Source organism: Malania oleifera, chromosome 10 (genome assembly GCF_029873635.1).
Source record: "Malania oleifera isolate guangnan ecotype guangnan chromosome 10, ASM2987363v1, whole genome shotgun sequence".
NCBI classification, from domain to species: Eukaryota; Viridiplantae; Streptophyta; class Magnoliopsida; order Santalales; family Ximeniaceae; genus Malania; species Malania oleifera.
In genome coordinates this window covers 90,501,585-90,517,008 of record NC_080426.1, presented here as the reverse complement: position 1 = coordinate 90,517,008, position 15,424 = coordinate 90,501,585, and the positions used below count along the sequence as shown (strand labels likewise).

Sequence of the window (15,424 nt, the reverse complement as noted above, 5' to 3'; positions counted from 1 at the left end):
AAACTAAAAAAATGTCAAATGAATGGAGGAAAAGCACTTTAATACCTATATACAATAATAAAGGAGATATTCAAAATTGTAATAACTATCGTGGAATTAAACTTATGAGTCATACGAAGAAACTATGGGAAAGAGTAGTTGAACAAAGATTAGGTTAGAAACGAAGATCCCAGAAAATCAATTTGGTTTTATGTCTGAGAGATCTACCACAGAAGCTCTTTATCTTTTAAGAAGATTAATGGAAAAGTTTAGGGAAAAGAAGAGGGACTTGCATATGATATTTATTGACCTTGAGAAAACATATGATAGGATACCTAGGGAAGTTCTATGGTGGGTTTTAGAAAAAAAGGGTGCATGTTGTAGGTATACCGATGTCATTAAGGATATGTACGATGGAGTAATGACTAGTGTAAGGACTATAGATGGAGAAATTAGAGAATTTCCAATTACCATAGGTGCACATCAAGGATTTGCTTTGAGTCCTTATCTTTTTACTTTAGTGATGGACCAATTGACTGAGAGTATTCAAAAGGAGGTTCCATGATGTATGTTGTTTGCAGATGACATTGTATTAATTGACGAAACTAGGAACGGAGTAGAGGTTAAGCTAGAATTATGGAGAGAGGTTTTGGAATCTAGATGCTTTAGGATAAGTAGAAATAAAACAAAATATATGAAATGTAATTTTAGTAATGATAGGAGGAATATTGGAGACAAAGTTAAACTTGATGATAAAGAAATAAATAGCACTAGTAGATTTCGATACCTTAGATCTATTATGCAAGCTGAAGGAGAAATTGAAGATGATGTAATGCATAGAGTTAAAAAAGGTTGGGTAAAATGGAAAAGTGCTTCAAGTATGTTATGTGATCGTAGAATACCCTTAAAATTGAAAGAGAAGTTTTATAAGACAGCTATAAGACCAGCTATGCTACACGGATCGGAATGTTGGGCGACAAAGAAACATAATATCCAAAAAGTAAAAGTTGCCGAGATGAGAATGCTTAGATGGATGAGTGGTATAACATTGAAAGATAAATTAAGGAATGAACATATTTGTGGTAAGTTAGGTGTAACTCCTATAGAAGAAAAGATAAGGGAGGAACGACTCAGATGGTATGGACACTTACAACGTAGGCCTTATAGTGCAACTGTGAGGAAGAATGACTTAGTTACTATGGGGGGCAATAGAAGGGGTAGGGGTAGACCTAAAATAACTTGGGAGGAGATAGTGAGTAAGAATTTAATATCTTTGAATCTAAGAAATGGTCCATAATCGCATAAATTGGCGGAAAAGGATTCATATTACCGACCCCACTTAGTGAGACTAAGGCTTGGTTTTGTTGTTGTTGTGTAATGTCTTATCTTTTGTACATTTTTTCTTCTTTAATGAAATTTCTCTCTTTCTATCCAAAAAGAGTTTATATGCCCAAAGTTCCCCAAAACACCAAAAAGCTTACTCCAAATGTGCCAAGAAAAAGAACAATGCAAAAACAAATGGGCATTTCACTCTCCACTTCAAAAACAAAGAACGCTAATTTGCATTTCCAATGGGGGTGGCTAATATTGAGAGGCATAAGATATTTCTTGTGGTTTAAGTGCAGGGGAAAGAGGATCATCGGGTCAATTGGCAGATTGTTTGTAGCTCCAAAAAGGAGGGGGTCTTGGTAAGGTGGTGTCTAAAAACATTGCTTTATTGGATAAATGGCTTCAATGTCTTCGCTTAGAGGATTCCTCCCATTGGCATAAAATTATTAAAAGAAAATTTGATATGCAAGGTAGTGGGTGAGATGCAAGTTTCAACCTTAGAATGTAGAGAGTCCTTGGAAGTGTATTTAGCAAACATACCCTTTTTTTATTCTTTATACTAAATTTTGTGGGCAATGGGTTCCACATTCAGTTTAGGAGAACATTTTAGGTGGTATTCCACGCTCAAGCACTTCTTATACTCATTTGTATAGGTTGTCCTCATTGCATAATGGATCTATTCCTTCTTTATTTTAGATAAGGATGGATCTCTTGGGATTTTCATTTGCTTAGGCCTTTTAATGATGGGGAGGTGTTGGAGCTCACCTTCTTATTATGCTTGTTGGAGGATAGCAGTTCTTTCATCTAAGAGGGGCTATCAGTCGGGAGTTCTCAACTCTTCTGCTCAAGGGGTGGGGGATGGGATTGAGGGAGTCACACATAAAATGTCTTTCTTGCTTTGCTGTACTATTTTGGAAGGCCAAAGTCCCTTCGAAGATTAAAGATTTTATTTGGTTAATTGTTCTTAATAAGGTTAACACTAACAATACGTTATAGAGTAGAAGGCCTTTTTAAGGTTTTAACTCTAGATGTATGTTCTTTGTGTTTCAATAGTTAAAAATCTGTTTCTCACTTGTTTCTTCATTATTCCTTTTCATCAAGGGCGTGGAATAATTTATTTAGAATATCTCGAGGAGTTGGGTGTGTCTCGAATTAGTGAAGGATTTGTTGGCCATCTCACTCTGGATTTAGGAGGAATAGAGATGGTTTGATGTTGTGGAGGTGCAGGTTTTTGCCGTTTTGTGGGGGAATTGGTTGGAGCGGAATGCACTTATGTTCATGGTAAATAACATGTTTTTACATATGCTTTGGAATAGGATTCAATATTTGGCCTCGCTGAGTGCTTTTGCAACTTCTTGTTTCAGTGGAATCCTTTTTCAGCCTTCCAGCAGTATTGGCAGACAGTGTCGTGTTGATACTTTTTCTATTTTGTTCTCATATCTCCTATGGAGGAGGATTTCTTATGATCCTTTTTGTACCTTCTTTTTTCTCCAATAAAATCCCTTCTATTTCTATTATATATATATATATATAATGAAAATAGGAAAAAAAAAATGACATTCAACAAACTTTCTCAGCCATATAACAACCCATGTAACAGTAGAATAGAAGCACTTGAGAGATTCAAATAACTGCAAAAATAAGTTGAAATTTTCAAAACATATCAGTGTGACCACAGAATTAGGTGAGTACAAAACCCTGACAGTATTTGTAGAACGAGCGTCCCAACCCCCATAAGAGCCCATATTTTTCATTACATTGGCATAAATAGAGAAAATGTAAAAGGAATGGTATAATGTCAAACTAACAAGCTAAACTAAGCAACGTTAATTTGTAACACCACAGAGAGACCAAACCTCAATCTCTAAGGGCAAATGTTATCAAAGATCTAAAATAAGCAGCACTAGAAAAACTTTGATGTACAGATGTTTATATTAATATCTCATATTAGTTACCCATAAAAGTTTTTTTTTTCATGCACGATGCAGTTGTACACCAACTGGTCAAAAACAACATGACTATTTTTGAAGAAATGCAATAATTTTTTTAACAATCAATGCTAGCAACATCTTCCAAAAATTCTTTGGGTAATGTCACCCATGATGAATAGCAGTATTCATAAGTCTAGCATCATAAATAATGAACTCAAAACTGAAAATTCTTCTAAGAAGTGCCTATTTAGAAAGGATCAAAATATTTAAAGGTAAAAAAATGGAATCTGAGAGAACAAAGCAGAGCAAAACCCATACCATGAGGAGAGATGGTGCCAATGAAGGGTCAACTGAATTGTACACAGCAAGTTTGGGGAACACATGCTGCACTAACTGCTTCTGGGAACTTTTCTGTAGAATTTAACAAATAGATTAAAAAAGTCCAGTAGAGATGAAGACAACCGAAGGGATGAAGAATTCAAAGGGCAACTAATACACACCTGATCAGAGGTAGCAGCCAATTCATGAATACTACGTGCAAGTTGTGAATATGAAACAGGCTGTTAAAACAAGAAAATGGCGACATTTATTCACAAACACAATACAGTGCGACCGGAAAATTCGTAACATATCCCAACGCAGCTAAGGCGCAGCAAATTACGTGTATAAGTCAATCAATTGCACATGAATTAATTAAACAAAACCCATTTATAATAAATTTTAAAAATGCGAACTGTTTGACAAACTAACTAGCATGATCCAAAGAAGAGTCTTCAAAATAGCTCAATCAAACAAATGGTAGTGTAGAAATGAAAATAAGAGACAATAGACGGAGTGAGGGTGAAGGGAGAACCTTTTTCTTCTGTCTTTGGGGCATGATGTTGGTCTTGACAGGATTCAAAGCAGCCTTGGCAGCAGAAATGGTGTCGCTTTGGATCTGCATGAGAGTGGCTCTCTTAGACCTTCGATCAGTCTGCACTGGTTTCCCTAAGGACGTGGGATGGGGAGGGAGAGCAGTAGAAGAAACTAGCGAAACAGTGGAAGAGGAGGAAGAAGATGAAGAAGCAGCGGCAGCGGCAGCGGTAGCGGCAGGTGCTGATGATGCCGAAGATGAAGGGTCCGAAGTGATTAGATCCATCAGCGTCATCCCCGCAGAAGAGTCCTGTTCGAACGAGTAAAACCCCAAACTAAGCACAGCTTCAACAATTCTCGTTTGCAGAAAGATGGAGAAATGAGAGGCGTGTTTGTGCGTGTGCGTGCGTGCGTGTGTGTGTGTGTGTGTGTGTGTGTGTGAGAGAGAGAGAGAGAGAGAGAGAGAGATCCGATGCTTTACCGCCATTGTTTTCCGATCAGGTTGATGGGCTGCGGGCTGGGCCGCTGTAGGGGAAGAGGCGAAAGCGAGACGCGCTGTCTCTCTGTTTTCGTTCCCTTCGAACGAACTCCTGCTCGGAGGAATACCCACTCCCGACTCTAATACTATTATTACAAAATTACATTGGCCTCCCATTCGGTACCATTAATTACTTTTTTCCTACTTATTTTTAAACAAATTGCATTTTCCTCCCCCTCGTGTCGCCCGGTCACGGGACCGCCAAGAAGGGCTCCTACGGTCGGCCGCAACCGTCATACTTGTTATTTTGGTCGGAAAAAGATTAAAAGCAAGTTAATAATGTTTGTTGCCTACCGACTTGCTAGAATCGGCATTTAGAATCGGCCGATGAAGAAGTGATTATTCTAAAACAAATGTTACATTTAATGTATTAATATGAATTTAAATATATTAATATAGAGCAATGCACTTGGTACACAATACCTTGAGATGGGAATTATCGATTTTTTGAATTTAATTTTGGTTCAGGATTTATGTGAATTTGCTTTAACTTTTATGGTTGTTTGTTATTCTTCATTTAGTTATGACACATGTTAATATCACATCCAACATCAATTCTATTCCTATGCTAAATGGCTCGAACTTTAAGTCATGGAATGAGAACTTTTTATTGTTCTTGGAGTCATGGACCTTGGCCTTGTGTTAAGGATTGATTCTCCCCCACCTATTACGGACAAAACTACCCCTGATGAGAAAAGGGACTTTGAAAGGTGGGAGAAATCAAATCGCATGTGTATAATGATCATGAAGAGAGCTATTCCATAAGCATTTAGGGGCACTATGTCTGATAAAATAACTACAGCTAAGGATTTCTTTGCCGACATTGAAAAGGGGCTTGTCAAGAATAAAAAGTTTGAATTTAGTACACTCTTGACAAGCCTAATTTCAATGAGGTATAACGGTAAGGGTAGCATTGGGGAGTACATTCTATAACTATCTCATCTGGCTTCTAAGTTAAAAGCACTTAAACTTAAACTCTCTGAGGACTTGTTAGTACATTAGATATTATTATCCCTTTCGGCATAGTTTATGTGACGCCCCGATTTTTCGTACCAATTTTTTTTCATAAACAATAATAAATAATTTACATGTCATCAACAACATCCATAAATCGGCCACGTCAACAACCCTATTACCAATCATATGACCCAACCCGCATTGGGTACCGGATACAAAGTTATTTCATTTATACAACCTAACAGCGGAAGACATAATATTTATATCATCCAAAATGCAATACTCAGAGTATCAACATATACATATACACAATACTAGCTTATACCCAAAAATAATACAACCCTATGGAATCACACCTCCCTAGTCCACCAAAAACTCACCCTGTGTGTGTCAGGGTCTCAACTCGCTATGATCATGGAGTTCTATCACCCGATCTATCCCTATTCCCTGAAAAATTTAGATAATTTGTATGAGATACATCTCAGTAAGAAGGAATAAATTATTTACAGTGTGTGGTCATATGAGTTCAGTTATAATACACTTTACTTTTCAAATCATCATTTTATTTGAGAAAATACACTGATATACACATTCTCATAGTCATATAGATATACAACATAAGCTTTTATAAGCTTTAAAATCATTTCTCAAATTCAATTATTTCCAACACATATTTGCAGCGAAGTTCCTAAGAATAGGGAAGATTACCCGCCCATACAGGTAGCTTCCCTCTACCTTAACACGTTATGCAGCTACGTATGGCCACATCTGATATCTATCAGGGCATTCACCTTACTTAGTAAGCCCTCAGGCGGAGAGTTTCACTTCCCCTCAAATATTTATATCATTCACTCACACAAATCATTTCTCATTTTTAACATTCTTTATTTTTCAATTTCCATTCTTTCTTTTATTTCTCATTTTAGTCAATTTTATCATTCTTTCACTTTCTGTTTCCATTTTTACTTTCTGGCTCATGAGTATCCTTGGTATCAAATACCAACATCACGTTTGTAACTCATGGCCACCCTGAGGATCTTTCTATCCACGTCATGCTTCCCCCCATGGTCAAGGCTGTGCGGCTCGAAGGCTGGATCTAACTGCAATTGGCCGGCCCAATTAGATCAAATATCATATCACATATCACATTTGTAGTATGACTGGCTGGCCTATAGCCCTGATCAGGACTCAGGGGGGCCCACAACCCTACAAAATGGCTCAGTTGACTGTCACGCCACATGCTCCAAGAGTCTGTGTGGTTACACTAACACCACTAGCAATGGTACTGTACTCAATATCATAACCATCCATCAGGGTTCACTACCACATACCCGCAATCATTATGCGGTATTGGCATTTCATCAATCATATTCCAGTATATCACAATTCAGTTCAATATAAATATTTTTATCATTTTCTATGCACATTTCATCATCTCGTAAAAACATATATCATATTTCACGTATTTTTCACATTTTCACAAAATATTATATCAATAATTTGTACAAACTCATTTCTCATGCAAATAATTTTCACTCACATATAAATACCACATTTCATTATTTTTTACTAATCACATCAATCATTCTTGTAGTGACCCGAAAAATAATAAATATTTAAATAATAAAGAGGGAGAGAAATAGAAGCAGTAATAGAAGAAGGCAGTCGACAACATCGCATTTTGAATATAAAAACCCAAGGGATTTTCTTATGGCCTCGTCAATGAACACAAGGGATTCGTCGACGAGGGTATAAGAGGGTCTCGTCAATGGAGGCAAGTTTTGTCGATGAGAAGATACCGAGAAGGATTTTTGAGAAGTTTCAAATTCGTCGATGAAGGTGCAGGTTCGTCGACGAACTTCCTATAGGACTCGTTGACGTGGCTCGTCGACGAATCCCACAATATAAATAGTGCTTAAACTCAGTTTTTATGCAGAATTTCAGCGCAGACTCTCTCTCTCTTCTCTTCTACGGCCTCACCCTCTCCCTCTTCTCTCTTCGATTTCGGCCCCATCGTTCACCGGATTAATGATCTGAGGCTACCACGACGCTCCTAGCGGAGTTCTCTTCAAGTCTTCTGGAGTGGATCGTTGGTGGAACAAAGTCAGAATTCATCCCAAATATAGGGTAAGGTTTTTTATTTGAAATTTGGGTTTCCAACAGTTGTAAGAAATGTAATAGACGTAGAAATAGTAATGTTTTGGTTTGAGATTTATGATATTTAAGGTGTTGAGTGGAGAACCCTGCGAGTGTAGAACCCATTACAGTATGAGGGTTTTAGCAGAAATCAGGTAAGGGAAATATTTTATGCTAGGTTATTTGCGTATGATTTCAGTATAAAATTATAAATGTTCCACCAGAGTATTATTCACGGCAAAGACTTATACAGTTTATCAAGTATGATTTATATGTTTTAAAATTACTATGTGGCTTGAGAATATAGATATAGTATAGAAACATGTTTTACAGTATTTTTCAGAGATGTGTTTTACAAAATATACAGACAGTGAATGTATTTTACAGCAATTACAAAAATACCATGATTATACAGTTTTACAGTATCATAACATACAGATTTACAGTTAATTACAGAAACACAGTTGAAATAGATACAGTTTTCTACAGCGTCATGGTTTATACAGTTATTATAGAATCATGGTAAAACAAATAGTTGTATATAGAGATGTATTATATAGTATCAAATCCTTTTGGACTATACAGTTACAGAGCACGGTACCGTAGCTACATATAGTATATAGAGTGCAACCACCTATTCAGATAATACATGGTATAAAGGTCGATCGCATAGAGCCCACGAGTGGATAGGCTCCCCATCAGATATGGGTAGAGGAGTGCTGATCAAACCTATGGAGTATAGTGATCTATTCCTGGTTGGCCAGCCAGGGTAGATCCCGCCTATAGGCCACACAACCCTGTCATGAGAGGTTAAATCATAACACACAGTTATCCACAGGAAAGATTTCAATTCTTACTATGTTTATACAAATTTACAGAGATAGAAAATATATATATTTATTAGAAGTATTTTTAGTAGAAGCTTAAAGTATAGAAATGTTAAACAATAGATAAAAGATGATGATTTATATTACTGGTATTGTACTTTACATATTCAGTGATACATGATTATATAGTAATAGATTTTCACAGTATTGTAACTCATTGCCACACACTAGCAATAGCATATTTCGTCTTACTGAGCGTTAGCTCGTCCCAATTAATTTAACATTTTTTAGGTAATCCAGGTAGGTGAACAGATTAGGCTCGCAAATAGAGGGGCCTCAGTATTGCCCTGATATTAGAATAAGTATTTTTGGGAGTATTTTTGCATAGCCTTAGCCAGTTGAGGATATTTATAGGGAACGGTCATATATGTATATTTTGGGAAAAGATTTAGCACTCTGGTATTGTATATAATTACATATGGTTATGTTTATTTGATTTCTGCTTCTCGCTGCTTAGGTTGATGATTGGGTTTAATCCAGTGTGATATCAGAGCGTTATAAATGTCAGAGTATAAAAAAAAAAAAAAAAAACCAAGTTAAATAGTAGGTCGTTACAATTCTCATTTCAATATTTTCTCAGAAAATACCCATTGTTATATTTCACATTTTTCAACACATGTCATGTGCCACACAGTTTTCATCTAATATTCATAATACATTAATTTCAGACTCCAAAGCATCACAAATTAATATTACTCAAATGTCACACAATTTATCTGATATTTATATCATAACAATTTTCAGGCAAAATACAATATGCTCATTTTCATATATTAATTCAAACCAAAATTCTAAAAATACTACTATAATTTATTTCACTTACTTGGCTTTTTGAGAGACTCGTTAACACCCAAATTCTACGCCATTGGTGCCCGAAACTCAAATTTTGAAATTCACATTTTTCCTAAATTAATTAACTTATTTCCCCCCAAAACAATACTCAACTAACCTTCCCTAAGCTCCATACACCCCAAATTATCATTTAAACTATTATTTAACACTCCCACTTAATTTTCTGAATTTTACCTGCGAGTCCCAAAATTAAACTCGCGGCGCTCACCTGGACCCTAAATTTCAGAAATCCTACTTCAACCTCAGATGCTCAATATTTTAGCATTTATAAATTAATACTAATTAATTAAAAATAAGCCCCTTAATAACCCTCGTACCCCAAATTTGGGGTTTTGCCCACGACGACCCCACGAGAATTTCGTCCCGCTAGACTTGTAAAGAATCATCCCTAGATTCTCGTGGTGGTGTCCGTTCGTCGATTGGGCTTATATTTTGTAAGAAATTAAAAAAAAAAAAAAATTAGCATACCCCAAGAGATACGTTTACGCCACTCCTACCACCGATCTACTCCGGTAAAAATGACGGCAACGAAGAATGGAGTCCAGCGGTATCTTCCGATTTTCGATTAGGCAAAAATCAGCCACGAAATCGAGGAAAGAGGGATAGAGAATGAGAGGAGAGAGAGAGAGTCTATGCGCGCAGGAAACAGAAGAAGAAAATAAGAAGAAAAGAAGAAGAAGAAGAAGAAAGAACAAAAAGAAAACCAAAAGTAAAAAAATGAATCTAGCTTCAGGATAATAATAATAATAATAATAATAATAATAATAATAATAATAATAATAATAATAACATATTTAATTAATATTAATAATAATATTTTTTTATTAATAAAAATAAAAATAAATTTTAATTATTTTTTAAAATCTGATTAATTAATTAATTAATTTTTATATATTTTTTATTTTATTTTTTTGGAATCACTCTACTAATCTTCTATAGCCCTTTTTGGGGTTATTACATTCTCCCCTCCTTATAAAAATTTCGTCCTCGAAATTTGCTCTTCATCACTTTTCATTCTTAAAGAGAAACACCCTAATTTTATTAATTACCCTCACTTATGGCGAAGGAACACCATGGTTACAACGAGGGTTCTAGGAGATTACAAATTTTTCAAAATTCCCCCAAAGTCATTCATATTTCAAAATTAAAAACTCTATCTATCCTACATTACACTATACAAATAAAAATATACAATATTATTCATTTCACTTGACTGACTCAACTCTAAGCTCCACTGAATAAGTGTCGATATTTCTAGCGCATCTGATCCTCTATTTCCCACGAAGCCTCCTTAACGGCATGATTGCACCACTAAACTTTTACCAGTGGAATCTTCTTCTTACGTAGCTCCTGTTCCTTCCAGTCAAGAATCTGCACTGACACTTCCTCATAAGCTAAAGTATCACCCAACTCCAGTGCTTCAAATCTGATCACATGGGAGGGGTCTGGGATGCATTTTCTCAGCATAGAAACGTGGAATACGTCATGGATCCTATATAGGATCAGTGGTAATTCCAAATGATAGGCAACTGGACTCACTCTTTCAAGAATCTCGAATGGTCCAATATACCTAGGGCTCAACTTACCCTTCCTCCCGAACCTCATAAATCCCTTCATCGGTGCCACCTTCAGGAACACGTGATCTCCTACATCAAACTCCAATTCTCTCTGACGAGTATCAGCATAACTCTTCTGCTGGTTGTGCGCTATCCTAATCCTGTCTCTAATAAGTCCGACTTTATCCTGACTCTACTGTATCAGCTCTGGCCCCAATACATGTCTCTCTCCAACCTCATCTCAGTATAACGGGGATCGGCATCTCCTACCATAAAGCGCCTCTAATGGTGCCATCCCAATGCTAGTCTCGTAGCTGTTGTTATACGCAAACTCAACTAATGGCAAATGCTGCATCCAACGACCTCTAAAGTCCAACACACATGCTCGCAGCATATCCTTCAGAATCTGTATCGTCCTCTCCATCTACTCATTTGTCCGAGGATGAAAAGTTGTGCTGAACGAGAACTGAGAACCCATGGCCCCTTGTAGACTCTTCATATAACGAAATGTGAACCATGGGTCTCTATCTGAAACTATGGACACCGGGACGTCGTGGAGCCTAACTATCTCTTGGATGTATAACTTAGTTAATATGTTAATGGAGTAGCTAACTCTGACTGGTAAAAAGTGGGCAATCTTCCTCAGTCGATCCACCACTACCCAAATAGTGTCTTGTCCATTCAATGCCGGCAATAATTATGTGATGAAATCCATCGCTATATATGCTCCCACTTCCACTCAAGAATATGGAGTGGCTGCAATGATCCCGCCGGTCTCTGATGCTCAGCTTTCACTTGCTGGCATGTCAAACACTGATCCACATACTGGGCTATATCCCTCTTCATGTTGCTCCATCAGAAGGACTCTCGAAGATACATGTACATTTTAGTGTTACCTGGATGTATAGTATATAGGGACCGATGCGCTTCCTCCAAGATAACCCTTTTGATCTCAGGGTTGGCAGGAACGCATAACCTGGTATGGAACCTCAAGACTCCATCATCTAAAATGCTGAACTCTATTTCTTGACCATCTTGCACCTTCTCCATAAACTCTACTAGTTTTGCATCATTCCTCTAAGCTACTTTAATCCTCTCCTATAGAGTTGACTGCAAAACCAAGTCAGCAATGAACGCCTGGTGATTGCCCTTTACCAGCTCCACGTCAAGCCTCTTCAGATCTATCTAGATCGGACGCTGAATCTCCACTGTAGACACAGATAAATCCACTGATTTCCGGCTCAAAGCATCAGCAACCACATTAGCCTTCCCTGGGTGGTAGCTGATAGTGCAGTTGTAATCCTTTATTAGCTCTAGCCATCTCCTCTGCCTCATATTTAATTCCTTCTGCGTGAAGAAATACTTTAAGCTCTTATGATCAGTAAATATCTCACATCTACCCCTATATAGATAGTGCCTCCAAATCTTCAGTGCGTAAACAACCGCTGCCAACTCTAAATCATGGGTAGGGTAGTTCTTCTCATATCCTTTCAACTGTCGTGAGGCATAGGCTATCACTCTCCCTCGTTGCATCAGCACGCATCTGAGCCCTTTATGGGATGCATCATTGTAAATCACAAACCCCTCTTCTCCTTAAGGAATCGTCAACACAGGCATAGTGATGAGTCGCTGCTTCAATTCCTGGAAGCTCTGTTCACATTCATCATACCACTCAAATTTCACTCCCTTCCTGGTCAATCTGGTCAATGGGCCTGATAGTCTAAGGAAGCCCTCAACAAACCTGCGGTAGTTTAAGGTGAGCTATAACTGTCAGAAAGAGACCGAAGAGGAAAGAAATGAGCAAGATAAGGCAGAGAGTGCTCACCTAGCCTCGACCTCCAAAAAGAGAAAACAAAAGAAAGAAGAGGAAGAAGGATAAGATTGCTGTAGATATAGCACCTCATAAGTAACAACAAAAGAAATTGACCGAACAGGAAGGTACATGTTATTTCTTCTGTGGAGTTGAATGGCATAAAAAGAAGCAATGCACCAACTATCACGCCTGGCGTGCTAAGAAAGGTATGCTTCTTAATTTGATTCGTTTTGAGGTTAACTTAATTTTGGTACCTGAACACACTTGGTGGATAGATTCTGGTGCAACCACTCACATCAGTGTGTCTATGAAGGGTTGCCTGAATTGCCAAAAGCCAAATGATGCTAAAAGACACATCTATGTGGGTGATAGCAAGACAAATCAAGTTGAGGCAATAAGACTATTTAGATTATTGCTAAAGACTGGATTTTATTTGGATCTTGTTGAAACATTTATTGTACTGTCTTTTAGACGGAACTTGATTTCTATTTATGCTTTGGACAAGTCTGGTTATTGTTGTTCATTTGGGAATGGAAAATTTAGTTTGTTTCAAGATTCAAAATTGGTTGGTTATGGTTCTTTATCGGGTTATGATAATCTTTATATGATAGATACAATTACCTCATTTAATGTATCCCTGCGTTTAAGTACGCGTGATAGAGAATTCAGTTACGTTATGGCACTAGAGATTAGGTCATATCTCCAAACGAAAAATAAAGAGACTTGTGTTAGACAAAATTTTAGACCCCTTAGATTTCACAGATTTTAATGTTTGTGTAAATTTTATTAAGGGAAAACAAACCAATAAAAGGAGATTTGAAGCCAATAGGAACTTGGACGTCTTATAACTTATACATACGGATATTTGTGGGCCATTCCTTATGGTTGCTTGGAATGGTCAATAATATTCTATAACGTTCATAGATGATTTTTCCAGATATGGCTATATATATATATATCACTCATGAAAAGTCCCAGTCATTGGATGTGTTTAAAAACTTTAAAGTTAAAGTTGAAAATCAACTCAACAAAAGGATTAAAACCATCAGATCTAACCGTGGTGGTGAATACTATGGTAGATATGATGGTTCAAGTGAACAACGTCTAGAGCCGTTTGCTAAATTCTTAGAGGATTGCGGTATTGTCCCTCAGTACAGTATGCCGAGTTCGTCCACTATGAATGGTGTTGCCGAGAGATGAAATATGACGCTTAAGGATGTGGTGAGGAATATGATTAGTCATTCCACCTTTCCAGAATCACTCTGAGGAGAAGCACTTAAGACTGCAACATATATCCTTAACAGAGTCCCACCTAAAGCGACTTCCAAAACCCCTTATGAAATTTGGACAGGTAAAAAACCTAGTCTAAACCACTTTCATATTTGGGGATGTCCAGTTGAGGCCAGGCCTTATAGGCCTAATGAAAAGAAACTGGATTCAAGGACAGTGAGTTGTTATTTTATTGGGTACTCTAAAAGATCCAGGGGGTACAAATTTTATGATCCCAGAACTAAATCGGTTTTTAAGTTAAGAAATGCCTGGTTCTCTGAGGATGTCGAGTTTGCGAGGGGAGATATAATTAGGGACTTTGTCTTTGAAGAGGAATATGTAGATATTCCAGAGGTGTTGTTGGCATTGATCAGGATTTTATTCTTGAACCTGTTCAAGACACATTAATTCAAGACAATGTCATAGTACCTCCCATCCAAGAAATTATTCGAGAAGAACAAACTCTTGCACCTCAAGAACCTATGCCATTAAGAAGATCCATTAGAGAGAGAAGAAGTGCAGTGTCAGATGATTACATTGTATTTCTTCAAGAACATGAGGATGACATTGGAGTGATGGAAGATGATCCTATCAACTTCCATCAAGCCATGGTAAATTCTAATTCTCAGAAGTGGGTTGATGCCATGAATAAGGAGATTAAGTCCATGAAGGACAATGACGTGTGGGATCTTGTCCCATTACCAGAAGGTACGAAACTTGTTAGCTTTAAAGAATTTCCAAGAGGGGGGTGAATTGGGTAATTAAAATTTATTCTTAGGTATGTCCAAATCAGCAGCAGTAATACTCAACCTAAGGTCTGTCTATATACTCATAAACCCAAATGCGTAGATAAATGTAAGAAGTGGAAATTAAATCATGCGCAACATTCACACTATAACATACACGTGTAGAAATACAAATTATGGAAATATAAAGAGTGCACACATGATATGTTATCGGGGTTCGATCAATACTGCCTATGTCCCTGCCTCTATCTCGCAAGCCCGAGAATTCCACTAATGCTCACTTAACGGGTGGAGTGGCACCAATTATAATCAAGTCAAATTAATACAGGTTGACTTCAACCTTTACAAATTCTCCTTACGGGGCAGAGAAGGCCCTAGGTCAAATTCACAGGGTTGACCTCAACCAAAACCTTTCGGGCTAGATCAAACCCCCTCTGGCCACGCCTGTAATTACAACCAATAAAATTTTTGTACAAATAAAAGTGCTTCTAATACAAGCAAATTTGTACAGCAATATAGTCCAAAGTATGTACTCACAAATGATATGAATTTATGCTCAAATGAGATCTTGAAATTTAA

General features: G+C 37.2%; 1 protein-coding gene across 2 annotated transcripts in view; it reads right to left on the bottom strand.

The window, feature by feature from the left end:
• LOC131166454 (uncharacterized) overlaps positions 1-4,724 on the bottom strand; it is a 127,776-nt gene extending 123,052 nt beyond the window's left edge. For both annotated transcript variants that reach the window (XM_058125043.1, XM_058125044.1), the window contains exons 1-4: positions 4,573-4,724; positions 4,093-4,401; positions 3,740-3,799; positions 3,558-3,650 (exon numbers count right to left, since the gene is read on the bottom strand). In XM_058125043.1, coding sequence (XP_057981026.1) covers positions 3,558-3,650; positions 3,740-3,799; positions 4,093-4,401; positions 4,573-4,578 — 468 coding nt within the window. In that variant the 5' untranslated portion in view covers positions 4,579-4,724. The remainder of the gene's footprint in view (positions 1-3,557; positions 3,651-3,739; positions 3,800-4,092; positions 4,402-4,572) is intronic.
• Positions 4,725-15,424: the final 10,700 nt, after the last annotated feature.